Source organism: Lutra lutra, chromosome 8, assembly GCF_902655055.1.
Source record: "Lutra lutra chromosome 8, mLutLut1.2, whole genome shotgun sequence".
In the NCBI taxonomy this organism is placed as follows: domain Eukaryota; kingdom Metazoa; phylum Chordata; class Mammalia; order Carnivora; family Mustelidae; genus Lutra; species Lutra lutra.
Window position 1 is genome coordinate 38,652,636 of NC_062285.1, and position 13,947 is coordinate 38,666,582.

The 13,947-nt window shown below is 53.6% G+C and overlaps 1 protein-coding gene across 6 annotated transcripts in view; it reads right to left on the reverse strand.

Annotated features, from left to right (window-relative positions):
• The window catches only part of DDX11 (DEAD/H-box helicase 11), a 36,453-nt gene that overhangs the window by 1,547 nt on the left and 20,959 nt on the right, over positions 1-13,947 (reverse strand). For 5 of the 6 annotated variants that reach the window (XM_047740947.1, XM_047740950.1, XM_047740946.1 and 2 more), the window contains 20 exons: positions 13,799-13,906; positions 13,483-13,570; positions 12,905-13,110; positions 11,243-11,395; positions 10,062-10,108; positions 9,649-9,728; positions 8,726-8,770; positions 8,538-8,605; positions 7,007-7,045; positions 6,660-6,771; positions 6,372-6,503; positions 5,799-5,911; positions 3,018-3,090; positions 2,568-2,671; positions 1,757-1,906; positions 1,413-1,481; positions 1,210-1,310; positions 720-804; positions 309-387; positions 21-175 (listed from right to left, as the gene is read on the reverse strand). In XM_047740947.1, coding sequence (XP_047596903.1) covers positions 21-175; positions 309-387; positions 720-804; positions 1,210-1,310; positions 1,413-1,481; positions 1,757-1,906; positions 2,568-2,671; positions 3,018-3,090; positions 5,799-5,911; positions 6,372-6,503; positions 6,660-6,771; positions 7,007-7,045; positions 8,538-8,605; positions 8,726-8,770; positions 9,649-9,728; positions 10,062-10,108; positions 11,243-11,395; positions 12,905-13,110; positions 13,483-13,570; positions 13,799-13,906 — 2,007 coding nt within the window. The remainder of the gene's footprint in view (positions 1-20; positions 176-308; positions 388-719; positions 805-1,209; positions 1,311-1,412; positions 1,482-1,756; positions 1,907-2,567; positions 2,672-3,017; positions 3,091-5,798; positions 5,912-6,371; positions 6,504-6,659; positions 6,772-7,006; positions 7,046-8,537; positions 8,606-8,725; positions 8,771-9,648; positions 9,729-10,061; positions 10,109-11,242; positions 11,396-12,904; positions 13,111-13,482; positions 13,571-13,798; positions 13,907-13,947) is intronic. The other variant, XM_047740952.1, reaches the window with a different exon arrangement.

Sequence of the window (13,947 nt, forward strand, 5' to 3'; positions counted from 1 at the left end):
GAGCGAAAGGCAGGCCTGACCTTCCTCATAGCAGCAAAGGCAGGACCAAAGGTGGCTTTGACCTCTACACGGTCTCGGATCCAGGCTGGCAGCTTTCCCAGGATAGGTGGGCGGGCATACCGCTGATCCAGAAGCACTATGCTGGCAAAATCCTTCTGGTGCCTGATGGCCCTGCCTAGGTGGGGACAGAGGTTGGGCTCTCAGCTAAACCAGCCTCCCCCACAGTGTATTTCTATCATGCTCCCTCCTTCCTGTCACCCCATTCTCCTGCCATGTATCCCAAGAGCCAGGTACAGTCCCAGGCCTACCTATAGATTGGTTGACAGCCTTCATACACAGATTCTCCACCAAAGCCTTCCCTGGTGGTGGCTGACCTGGGCCTCTGGGCTGGGGAGGGCAGAAGACAGCACCTGTCAGCATGTTCTTGCCCACCCCCCACCCCCGGCGCTCAGTGTTCTGAGAAAATGACCGCTCGGCGTGGGAGAAAGAGCAGCGGGCATCACGGGCACAAGGCCAGCAGCAGCTGCGACAGAGGAGATGGCAGAGTGGCTCCAGAGGGTAAAGGGGTGCGTCCACGCCCTGGAGCAGACGGGAGACAGGCACACATCGGGGGGCAGTGGGGAAGGCACAGCACTGCAGCCCCGGTATCGCAGCCCCAGAGGCAACAGCACCTCCTCCCAGCCGTCTCCTCCCAGCCTCGGGACACTGGAGGTACTCACTAGGGTCTGGTCCAGGTAGGCCATCTTCTCCTGCAGCTCTGGTGACCTGATGTTTGGGTAGGGCATGCCTACCATAACCACACACCTAGGGCCGAGGAACATGAGGCCGTGGCGCGGGGGCAGTCAGGCCCCCAGTGTGTTTGCCAAGGGCCAGGCCTCACCCTCCTGTCATCAACTGCTACATCCAGCGCTCTGTCACACCCCTCAAGTTGTGCTTGCTGCCTCTACCTCCCTCCACACCGGGAGCAGGTGTGCTTGGCCGAGAGACCCAGTGCAAGCCACATGAATGGAGTCCCCACAAAACTCTGCTCTGCCTAATTTCCACCTGGAGCTGAAGGGCCAAAGCTACCTCCCCACAGAGCTGAGTGACCTAAGCAGCCAGCCCGGGGTGCAGACTCCCACTGGCATGAGCTTGCAGGCAGGGACCCGGCCATTTGTGGAGTGAAGGGTGATCACAGCAAAGCCCAGAGATGAGAGGCCCACAACTTACCGGCCAAGGTTGTCAGAGAAGTTAATACCTTCACTCATCTTTCCTCCAACCACAGAGAGGAGCAGAGCACCTGTCACCGTGCCTCCCGCCTGGCCACAACACTGCGGGAAATACCAGTCCAGGTTGTAGAGCCAAAGCTTGAGGCCACCCAAAATGCTGCCAGCTGTTTTCTGGACCCAAGGCCTCGGAGTTACACTTCTCACCTTAATGCACCTGGAATACTCCGCCAGCACCTGTTCCACCTGGTTTGCTTTCTTGGGTTCCTGAAATATCTGAAGGAAAACAATGTCTCCCAGGAAAGGGTTTCAGAATGCATGGGCCCCAGGTCTGCTCGTGGCCTTTATGTTTTCCAGACTGGGAACAGGAGGGGCCCCCAGAGTCAAAGGGTTCTAGGGAAATCCTCCAGAGGTGATCAGGGGTTCCAAGTGGGGGGAGTAAGGAGCTAGCAGAAGTCCAGACAGTTCTCTGACATGCATGAGATATCCTAGCAGGAACTCTAGGTGCCACTGTCCTAATAAGTGGGAGTTCTAGCTGAGAGGTCACTCACCTTTTTCCTGACAGCCAGGCGGGCCAGCAGCCCACTCTGATCCCAGTGGGCATAGACCTGGCGTTGGTACTCATAGGAGGGGAAGAAACAGACCACCCCTCCAGGGACCACAGTGCACAGGTTACAGAGAATGCGACCAGTCTCATCCATCTAAGGAAGGCAGACAGACAGCCCTCCCTGGAGTCATTCCTGAGGCCATATCCAAACCGCTTCCTGACTCTGAGACTCAAAACCACATACAGAGATCCAAGTGTGACTGCAGTCATGGGGAGGACCTGTGGCCGGAAGCACCCCCTCCCCCGCCCCCCTCCCCCGCACATCACGATGCTAGTGCACTGGAGCTAAAACCAGCTGGCATGCGCCGAGGCCTCCCGGCTCAACTCCCAATGCCTACGGGCCACTGGGGACAAGTTCCACTACAACAAATCGGACACTGAAAACCCCACGTGTGCCTCTCGAGACAGGCCCCAAGCCCCATGTTCCTGCCCGGCGCGGGGAGCGATAAAACCAAATGGCAAGAGAACCAAAGGAAACAAGCAGATTCTCCTCAGGTTCATCCTAAAGGAATGGCCCAAGGTTCTCAGAAAACATTATTTAATGGTCGAAGCAGTTAGGGGAGGGGGAGCTCAGGCCTCCCAAGGAGCATGCAGATGGGACACTATCCAGCCTGGGCTGCCTCCGTGTGGAAGACCCCAGCACTAATCTCCCTAACACCTGAACACGAAAAGCGCAGGCCAGGGTGCCCAGCACCCCAGAAACCTCTCTCCTGCCCCGGCGAAGGCAGTGGTAAGGTGAGCGGGCTGGTACTAACCATCTGCGGCAGCTCTCTCTTCTGGTATGTGAACTCCAGCTGCTGGCTGGAGGGGCCACTGCAGATGACCAGGGGCAAGATATTGTCTGGAGGGATCACATGACCTGCAGAGACCCCAGGGAGGGGCTGAAAACGAGGGGCTGACGAGTCTGTAAGGCAGAGTCTGGAAAGCGCGCTCCCCATCCCTGTCTCCACGCCAGGAAGAGCAGTTCCCACACCCGCCCACGTGCCTGCTCCCACAGCACAAGTGGGTGGTACTCAGACCTCCCCACAAGGCCACCGTGCGAGAGCAGAGAGACGTGAGCCCACGTGAGAGCTGGCAAGGGACTGAGCTCCCATCTCACAGGCTCCTCAGCCCCTGGGGCCTGATGAGAGCACAGGGTCAAACCGCAACGACAAGGGGCCGGAGAGTGACACGTGGCCCATTCCACCCTGGACAGGGATTCTCACCACAGGAAAACTCCACCACTCGCTCAGCTTCCACCCCAGCACAGGCCAGCAGCTGCTCCCGGAAGTCAGACACCTGCAGACCACAACAGCAGGGCTCTGTGATCCCCGAGAGGGCCGGGGACCACAGGCCTGAGCAGGCAGGGGACCCTGGCAGGGAGGGAGGGAGAGCGCCACACTTTGGGGAAGACGAAAGTCTGACCTGGCACAATATTACATAAGAATAGGGAAAAAGAGGTAAAAGGTAAGGCAGATAATAAATTGGCAAAAATAAATAAATAAATAACGATAACCCAGGATTGGATAGTCTCAGTGAGCCTGTGGGAACAGCACGGGAAATCTGGTGAACTGGGTACAGTGTTCTCACCCCTGCCTAGGCAACCGAGAGCACCTGACAAAATCCACACGTCCAGGTCCCAGCCTCAACTACCGGAGAAGGACCTGTGGGGGGATGGACGGGTGGGACAGACATATGCGTTTGTAATTCTAAAGCACTCCAGGATTTTCACCTACTGAATTGGCAAGAATCCTAAGGCGTGACCCCTCCATGAAGAAACAGGCTGCTGGGAGACAGAACAACTCCAGCTGGAGGGGAACTGGACAGTATTTCGTAAGCTGGATGTATTTTTACTTTTTAGCCTGGCAGTGCCCCCCACCTAGGGGTGCCCCCGAAGGTACAGCTCCGCAAGCCAACACCTGCGCAGGGATACTCCTGCACGTGATCTCTGAGCACACAACTGCCCTTCCGCCCTTCCACCCTTCCCCTTCGGGAGGGCCCAGCGCATGCGCTCACCACACCCTTGCAGTGTAGAGCGCCCGCTGGCAGGCAGGACACACACCTGCAATGGTCACCGAACAGCGTGAGCGCCACAACACTGGCGCCGCAGCCACTGACAGAACAGGGAGAGGAGAGAAGTGAATATATGTATTTGCTTAGTTCTGCAGAGAAATGCAATGAAAGCAGGCGAGGACAGACTGTCGCAAAAGTGACTGCCTCTGGGCACAGAGAGCAGCCTGGAGACGGACGGAAGTGGGACTTTCTGAAGGCACCTTCCAGGCAGTTTCAACTTCTGAACCATATAGGTGTTTACATATTTTAAAAATACATTAAGTCAAAAATAAAAAAATTAAAAAGCAAACGCTAAAACTGAAAACAGACGGCAATAAAAAGGACCTGTTTGTCACAGTCACAACAGAAACACACAAGGAGCCTGACTTCCAGGGACTTCAGATCCTTAGTGAGCATACATCCTTAGTAGGATACACTCTCCGAGCAAAAATAAATGCAAAGAAATTAAATTTCAATCACTAGTTTACTGTTAGAATATCGGTAGTATAGGAAAGTATTTGAGGTCTCCTGTGGGAGAGTGCAAGTAATAAGATAGAACAAACGTAATAAGAAACCAAATGTTCAGCTCAAGAAAAAAGATATACAGTGGAAGGTCAAACAAATTCATGAATTTTCATTTAGAAATACGCATGATTTTTTAAAGCCATCTTCCCCAGTCTGTCTACAGAAGGTCTAAAAGCAATTACAATCCAGGAGCACGACCAACACCCCCGGCACCTGGATGCTGGTTTCCACAGACCAATCCCCAAATAAGGAAGCCAGGTTACTTGGAGAAATGAAGGATTCCAGATCTGGCGCAAAGAAGGTATAAGGTGGCCTGGGACATTCTGCATTCTGTCGTGCCAAAAAGCAAGAAAGCATCCCAAGGCCAATAAGGGCCTCGTCAAGGACCAAGGGCAGCATGTGGGGGCTCTGAGGGGCCGGGCCTGAAACACCTGAGCATCAAAAGCAGCAAGGACTAGAGATGATTTTAATTTGTGAACAAAAATCTGAGTCTATACACAAGAAAGAAAAATGGAAAACTAACAGAGTGGCAGGAGTGGTTCCAGTGGCAGAAGAGAGGGACCAGAGTGTGCGGGCACTGAGGAGCCTTCCACTGGCTCAGTCCCGTGCCACGCATACCTTAGGGACAGAACCGCTGTGCAGAGATGTGGTTCTATGTGCCTCCATGTTGCTTAAAACAGAGAAAACCTGGAAATCACCCGAATACCTAACAAAAGAAGAGTGGTTCTACAAAATATAACATACTCACGTAACAGAGTAGAGCCAGAGCGCGGTGGGATAAATGCACACTACTGACAAGGAACAATGTTTATGACATTCTGTTGCCGGCTGAAAAATCCAAATCGTAGCAACAGCATGTAGAGATGGAGATTTTTGTTTTTAAAACGTATGTATATTTGTAAAAATTACACACAAAGACTACTATAATGATATACACTAAAACAAATCTTTTGGTGGTGGAATTAAAATCTTATTTTTTTTCCCTGCTTTTGCTGGTCTCTGCTTTCTACAATGAAAGCATAATACTTTCGTGTGTGTGTGTGTGTGTGTGTGTGTGTGTGTGTGTGTGTGTGAGAATTTTTAAGAGAGGGAAGGTGGTTATCCCTGGTGGGTCTAAGAAAGGCATGGCATTAAGGCACCACCATCTCGATGGGGGCCTGCGATTCCAGAACAGCTGTCTCTGGGAGAAATGTGCCTGTGGCTCCAGAAGCACCAAATGGGCAGCAGTGCCCTTACACCCTCGCCTACCCCTGGCCCCAGGCTAAAGGCCCAGGCCTGAGACAGTACAGCAATGCCACCTGGTGGGCGCTGCTCAGCCTGCTCAAGCTGACCCCCTTCTGGTTTGGGGGCCCACTGAACAGGAAGAGGCCTGACTGCAGCTGTCCCATCCCAGCACCTGGGGCACAAGAGGCGGGCTCTGGTTCCCTTACCGGCTGCATAGTGCCCCCTGCGATGACCACGGCCCGGCATTCCTTCACCACCTGGGCAAAGTGTACGGCTGGATTCAGGAGCAAGAATTTGAGGCTACTCTGACAAAGACTTCCTGAAAAAAAGACAGACAGCTCTGTGGGGCAGAGGGGCGGGCTGCAAGCCCAACAAAGACTTTCGTGAGTCTGAGGCAGAAGGGAGCTTGGTCATGTCTACGCAGGAACCACAGGGATACCACTTTCCTCTTTGATGAAGTCCCATTTAATCTCCAGGACAACCCTGTGGTAGAGAGCTTGATCACCTACCCTTGTACATTGATCTTCAGAAAGACAATGAAACAAAGCTTGGAGGTGAGGGAATCAAGACTCAACCCACCTAACCACAACCACCAGGCCACATGGCCTCCCTCACAGCCTGGCCCAAGGTGCCCCACTGTCCTAGTGCCTCACACCCCCCTCACCACAGGCCAGCAGACCAGTCACCAGCACCCTGCTTCCTGATCCTCGTCCAGGAGGCGCCACGAGTCTCTCCATGCTCTGGCTTGGCGGCCCATGCCGGCTCCTCCTTGGAATTACCTTGGCGGCTCAGGATGACCCTGCCATCCTGGTTGGCAGTGGTGAGGGCTGCTAGGAAGGATTCAATGTGCATCAGCGGGGAAGCTGGCCGTGGCAGCCTGGCCTCGCCCTCCTCCACAGGGCCCACAGGAGCTGTACAGAGCAGAAGGAAGAGGGTCTGTGACCACAGAGGCAGTGGGAGGGCCCCCTGCGGCAAGCCTAAAGCCATTCTCCGCAAGAGTGAAGTCCAGACATGAGGGATGGACATTCCTGTCCCCCACGTACAGCCCGGTCTCCCGCCTAACTCACTCTCAGCCACTGTGGGCTGCAGGGTCTGCAGGAAGTGCTGGAACCCAGCCAGTCTGGGCTGCTCCCTGGAGGGTGTGAGGACTGTGCCGTACCTTTCTGTGAAGCCGAAGAGCTGGGACGGAGTAAGAGAACACAGGGAGGAATGAGGGTGCAGCAGTGGGAGCCCTGGCTGGAGGGAGGTCCCGCCGCACACCAGACAGCCTGCAACTTGCCCCCTACCCCCACCTGCCATGAAGCCTCTAGCACCCCCACCCCCACCCAGCGAGCTGTGCTACAGGAAGGGAGCAGAGGGGACTCTGAAAGGCAGGGGGCGGCACTGGGGCGCTGCCAGGAAGGGGAAGGCACACCTTTCTGCTGATCATGCTCCTCTCACAGTAGCGCCGCACCTGTGAAAGCAAGCCTACTGCAGATATCTGGCCACCATTCGCTGGAAAAAAGAAACCACCAGCTTCCCAAACCCCAGGGAAGCAGGACTCCCTGCTTGCCCTCCCCTTGCCCCAGGAGCCCACAGCCTCCTTGTTGGCCAAGCGGGTCACCTTCCTCTGAGGTCACGCCTTTCCTGACGCCCCCACACAGCATGGTGGAAGCCTCGTGCAGGCAGTCCCCTCACACATGTGTGCACGACTCCAACCCTCTAGAAAGGTCCCCTGATCTCCTTCAATGTGACAGCACCTAAGCTGAACCTTGAAAGATTAAGTTTTTAAAAACCTACAGGAGCAAAGGCACGAAGGAGGTAAAGCTTGGGTTTGTTCAGGCGTGTCTGGTGCGTACGCTATGTGTAGCCTGGAAAGGAAGACAGCGAGTTGAAGCCTTTGAAGATTTCTAAAAAGGGTGCTATCTTTCAGCGAAGCTCCACTAGACCATAGTGTGGGAAAGAGAGCAGAAGGGAGAGGGAGTGCAAGTAGGGAGAGAGGGAGAAGGCAAGAGGAAAAGAGCCTCTCCTGATGTGGCAGCCATGGGAATGGAAAGGCTCCAGAAGTTCAAGAGCTATTTCTGGCTCTGGGAGCTGGTGACCATTTAGATGCAGGACCCAAAAGGAGAAGAAAGGAGTCAAAAAGGGCTAGATCGCCAGCCTGTCTGATGGGGTCATGGCAGTGACGGGGACCAAAATGGGTAAGTTGGGGGTGTGTGAAGACAAATGGGAAGGCTGGAGGGAAAGCAAAGGGTCTGGAGTCCAGGCAGGGGGGCTAACACGCCAGGTACCATCTGCTCACTTGTGTGTGACCTATGCCTATCCCTCCTGGGGTGACCTCTCCCAGCCTAGGGTCCCTCTGCTTCTGAGCGGTGATGGTACATCCTACCCTGGAGTCACAAAACCTGGTGCGCTGCTGTGAACGCAGTAAGTGCTCTGTATTGTCAGTAACTTAGAATCCCTGAGTCGTGAGTCGAGCAATGGTGGTGGGATCCTGCATAGCAGGCCCGGAGCGAGCTACCACCAGAGGCTGCACGCAAGTCCAAGGCCTGAGGGGGCAGAAGGGAGGCAGTTCGCAGCCACCTCAGCCCAACAGCAGGATCATGCTCCCAAGTTAACCTCCTGCTCGGACTAAAGGCCCAGGGCAGAGACTGTGCCGGAAGAAAGATGGAACAAGGCAAAGGACCTGGGAATTTCTGTTTGTGCTTATTTGGGACAATGAAAGGCACCTTTTCTCCCTAGTCCCTCGGACCCTTCAACCCTGGATTAGAGATTACTTTTTTCTTGCTGATGCAATGCTTTCAGGGATAAGTGATTACAAACACCTATGCTGTAGATCCTCAGACTTCTAGACTGCTTGAGGACATTAGGAATTTACTTTTTATTCCTTCGTCTTCACACAGTGTTCTGCTCACAGATGGTAATAAATATAAGCAAATTGGACACAAAAGGATGAAAATCTCTACCTTGAACAGGTTGATGTTGTCGATCTGGCTCTCAAAGAGGAAATCATTGATGGTCTTCAGCTCTGTCCCTTAGGGGTAAAACAAAGGGCCTTAGAATCCTTCCTTGGAAGATGGGAAGACCGAGGTCCCAGAGGTGAGCTCAGAACCGGCTCAGAGCAGCTCTGGGCCTCTGAAGGCAGTCCTCTTACCTGTCTGTGAAAGGCTCTGTGTGTTGGGATTTTGCTTAATGTTCCCTAAAATAGAGAATTCAAGCTGGTCAGGATGGTGACTCTCTAACCCCCAGCTTGTCACACTGAACACTGTACTCCTTAAATAAGAGCATTCGTAATTGAACAGATTTTTCTGCCATGTATAAGCACCCAAAAAAACCGCTGAGAGGACAGGAGGCTCTAGGTAGCCTCAAAATCTGACCCGTGTTTGCACATGGAGCCCAAAGCCTTGTGGATTTCATTCTTTTCACACCTCCTCCATGGAGGCTGGGACCAAGTGACCACCCTACTTTATGCAGACCCAAGGAGCTACACAGGGGCAAAGTAGAGATGGAAGGGAAGAGCACCAGCGCTGGGCAAAATCCCTCCAGCAAAATGGTCCCCTGGCTTCCTGGAACTCAGCTTGTACGCAAGCCTTCAGATGGACAGCCATGCAACACAAGAAAGGGCAGGTGACACAGAATCGTGAGAGCCACATGGACCTGGAGCCACAAGAGTCCCGCCATTAGGTTCACAAAGCAGAGACAGTTCACACCCCTGCTCTGAGCTCTAGTTTACTCAGCTGTCCACAAGGGTGAGCTCGCCTGTGTTCCGTGCTTTCCTCAAAGGTATGCTCCAAAGTGACTTCACGTGGTCCCATTATACTACGCTGCTATTACTACCTGGGGAGTAGAGTCTGGCAAAATAAAAAAGACTCTGAACAGGGGGAAATAAACTAGGAATCTAAAAAAGGATCTAAGGCTAGACAATTCAACTAAGCTGTAAGAGAGAAGAATCTTCTCCATCAATGGCCAAGATAATTCTTGGGGATGCAGAAAACCCAGGTGTCCTGACTGGCATCCAGGGAATGGACCACACAAGCATAGCAGGCCAGGGGTTAGGGAGGGCACGGTGCTCCTTACCACCCAACACAGTCACAAACTTCTCCAACAGATACAGGATCTGTTTGATGTACATCAAGTTCTTGGCCTTCAGACGCTTCCTGAGGAGACACCAATGGACATCAAGTGTTAGTACTCCACAAGCAACTTCCAAGTGCCTCAAACTGAGGCCTTTCTGTCTAGTGTCTTCCAGAGCAGGCCACAAGCAACAAATACACCCCCAGAAAAGAAGGCTCGCCGTGGCCCAAGGCCTTTGTAGCCACCTGTGGCGTCCCAAGCATTCTAGGCCTATGTGGGATACACACCATCGTGAACAGGAGGGGAACAGTGCGCTGGTCTCCCTGGCGCTGGGCCCAGGCCAGACGTGGAGACCCCAGTGCTTTCTCTGAGACTGAGCAGGATTTTCCCTTCCCCCTCAGGAGGCAGTGTCTTACCCATATCGTTCCATATACTGGAGCAACTGGGAATGGGCCTGGCAGAACTGGAGAGAACAGAGAATGGACGTGAGGGCAGGCCAGGCTCTACCTTAGATTATACCTAGAAAATGCCAGCCACGTCACATGGGAAGCGGTAAAGGAAGTGGGCCTGGGTAGAGACCAAAGGCCTTGAGGCTGCTGGGAGCTGAGAGGTGAAGGAAGGGAGGTTCTGCTGCAGTATCCACTTTAGGTCAGTAAAAAAAGCAAGAGGCTAACTAACTCTTTCAGGTAATGAATCTCCCTGTTAGTTTTTACTATGTTGGGCAAAGATGTATTTTCCACTAAGCAGAGAAGTGGTTCGAGGTAGCCATTACACTCTGGCCTAAGGTCAACCCTGGCATTGGTCAGTAGAAGTGGTGGGAGGCATGTGGGTGGCTCAGTCAGTTAAGTGTTTAACCTCACTCAGGTCACAATCTCAGGGTCCTGGGATTGAGTCTGGCATCAGGCTCCCCGCTCAGCAGGGAGCCTGCTTCTCCCACTCCCTCTGCCCCTCCCACCCCATCCCCACCCCCACTCATGCACACGTGCTAATAAAATTAAAAAAAAGGGGGGAGTGGGAATACCATGTGGGCTTCAGGGTCAGAAACCAGTGGTCAAGTCCCAGCTCCAAACTCCTGAGCTGTGTGACTTTCGGCACACTGCTTAAAGCCCCCTGAATCTCGGAGTTCTCAGTGTTAACTAGGAACACCAGCCCACATGGAGGCAGTGTGAAAATTCATGATACTGCACACGGGCCACGGCACAGAAGAGGTAATCAACAGTGGCCCTCAGAAACCCTGAGCATCCCTCAAAGCAAGGCTAATAATGCCGAACTACGTGAGGACCCCTGCTTCCTTCGCCCTATCATCCTGGCTTACAGAGAACCGGATATTAGCATCTGGGCTGGAGGGACTCAGGATGACTGACCTAGGACAGTGAAGAGCAAGGACACGAGCCACTTCCCCTTAGCTGGGTCCCCATAGTTCTACTATCTGCTGGAAATCCAGTTAGCCCCCGACGAGGCCACTGCCCCGACTCAAGGCACCCTCTCCCAAGCCACCTCCAGACCAATTCCAGGGCTTAGAGAAATGATCCACGTCCCTCCACATCCCTCTGCCCCATGGCAAGGCACTGGCCCAAGACGGGAGAGGCCGACCCACCTGGGAACCGCTGACCTCTGCACTGTGGATGCCCGTGATGGTGTCGATCAGGTTGTGCGCCTCGTCGATGAGCACCACCTGGCCCTGCAGCCGGATGCCCGCAGCCTGGCGGGTGGCCGCGTGCAGCAGCATCTGGTAGGGCAGCACCACGAGCTGGGGGGAGGGGCGGCCGCCTGAGCAGTGTTGGGGGGAGGTTGGGGGTGGGGGGGGTAGTCCTTGCTTTGGCAAATGTTCCCTGCCTACTCTAAGTGCCTGGTGCAAATGGTTTTAGCCAATCTGATTCTGACTGAACCAAGAGTGGGGGTGGGGAGAGGGGGAGCAGAGAGGAGTGTGGAACCCCTGCCCAGCCTTATCCATACCTCTGAAGTACCCGAGGTTCCTCAAAACACAGTGAACACGCCTGGTGTACTAGAAGGTAGCCCTACGCTCTGGTCCCAGGGCTGTGACTTCTTAGCTGCGTGACTTGGGAAAGCCACTTAAACTTTCTGAGCCTTAGTTTCTTCATGGGCAAAATGGACTTAATAAACTCTATCTCAAATGAGGGCCAAGGGCCAGAGGTCGGGGCAACAAAAATAAGAACTCTGTAAATTTTTCGGTGCTACTCGTGAGACCGATTTCCCAGTTAAAAGAATATTGATAAAGTGAAACTCCAGAAAACTGGTAACTTAAGGCCCAGCTTTAATCTGGCACCATTACCCACCTGCTGTGAGAAAACAGGTAAATCACTTAGCCTTTCTGGGCCTGTGTCCTCATGTGTACATATGGATAATACCTGCCTTTGCTTTTTCTGTGGGATACTATAAAGCAAAAATGAGGTGACAGGTGTCTCAAAAAGTCAAGATCATGGAAATCTCAGGGCACCTTATATTTGCACACACGTATCTATGGCACTGATCTTGTGACATAGCAGACAGACCCCAGGAAAGCATGCAACAATGGTGGGGGCTGGGAAGGTTCTAGAATTTCCCTCTGAGCACCCATGCAACACAGTTCAGAGTAGTATACTAACAAGCATTTAACTGCTGTAAAATCATTACTAACATTGTTCCCTGTATCTCTGAAAAGCTACCTAATCTTTTCCTACTTGTATGGAATTCTCCACAAATGAAACTCTATTTCCAAAAGTCACTCGAATTAAACAGTGGCAAGAAGACAGTAAACCATACCAAATAACAATATTTTGGATCTGTCAAATGGGCAGATCCAAATGCCCATCCAAATGGGCAGTGTAAAGATGAGCCTCAACATGGCAAGTCGAAAGAAGACAGCCTTCTCCCACACTGACAGGCAGGTGCCTATGTCAGCACGGTTGGTCTGAAAGGCCGTTTGGAAACACATTTCTGTTCTGCAGCGCCCTGACTGCATCTTCTCAGCTTCCTGCTGCTCTGTGCCCCTGGACTCTGGTTTCTTTAGGACTGCACACCCTTCCCAGTTCTTATCTGCTGTCCCCAGTAAGGCCATCTGTTCCTGCAACCCACAGCCACAGGACACCCCGACTCCCACGCACTGGCACAGAGGGGGTGACAGGTCACCTGGGTGCTGTGTGGTCAGTCCACCTACAGCCAGGGACATCCTCCCGAATTAAGAGGAATGAGGAAATCCCTTGTGGCAGAGGCCACAGTTGGATCCAAGAGTTACTGTCCAACCCTCCAAGGTCTTTACCTGGGCTGCTGGAATGGCAAACCGGCTCCCGTAATAGGGACAGGCCCGAGCCTCCTTCCCCAGTGCCACCAACTGCTCAATGTCCTTCACACCCACCAGGACCTGGTCTCGGAGGAGCTGCAGCTGCTCGTAGCTATAGAAGGGGCATGCGGCCCGGTGCTCCTGCCTTCTCCTCTTGGGCTTCTCTTCCTCAGCTCTGTTCCTCTCTGAGGGGGCAGAGGCACAAGGAATGACACCTGTCCACGGGGCCAGCACTGGGTCTAAAATGTCAAGACCCAATTCCATGACCCTTCCCACTACTATTTGGGCATTTAACTTTGTGTTCTCTAGAAAAAGCCAATAAAATCATCTCAGAGCCAGGGTTCTGGACTAGACACTGACCCAAAAAGCAAAATGCCTTTCCCAAGGAGACGACCTTAAGGAAGGACCCAGCTGCCCATTCCACTGTCACTGCCACTTAAGACACTATCTCCTGCATCCCGGGTCCACTTCCAGCCCACTCCCCACCACTTCTCAGTACTGCCCCAGGCTACACGACCACCCCAGGGTCCGTGCACGGCTCTAGTGCTGGGGGCTACCGTGTTTGCTTCTCTGCATCTCCACGCAGCGGTCACTGATGAGCTGCGCAGAACCCAGGGTTTTCACATCATCATTTATACAAAGGTTCTAGAAGACAGAGGGCAAAGAGAGAGCCACAGCAGTCACGACATGATGTACAGCAACCCTCTGGGGCCTGCCCAGCACCCTGCCAGGAACCAGAAGAGGCCGATCCTCCCACCGCACGGCATGCCCTGGGCCTGGGCCCACCATCCTTCCATGCCTGGAAGAGGAAGATGAAGGCCCAGGAAAGGGAGCAGGACGGCACCCAGGCCAAGACGCAATGCCTCCATGTACCTGCCGAGAGCCGAGGGAGACAAGCCGGGTGTCCTTGCCAAAGGGGCTCCTCTGTACCTCGTGCACAAACTGAGCCAGCTGGGAGTGTGTCCGACTGCAGTAGTAAATCTGCTCCAAGGAGGAGCAGGGGATTTCAGAAACGAGACTAC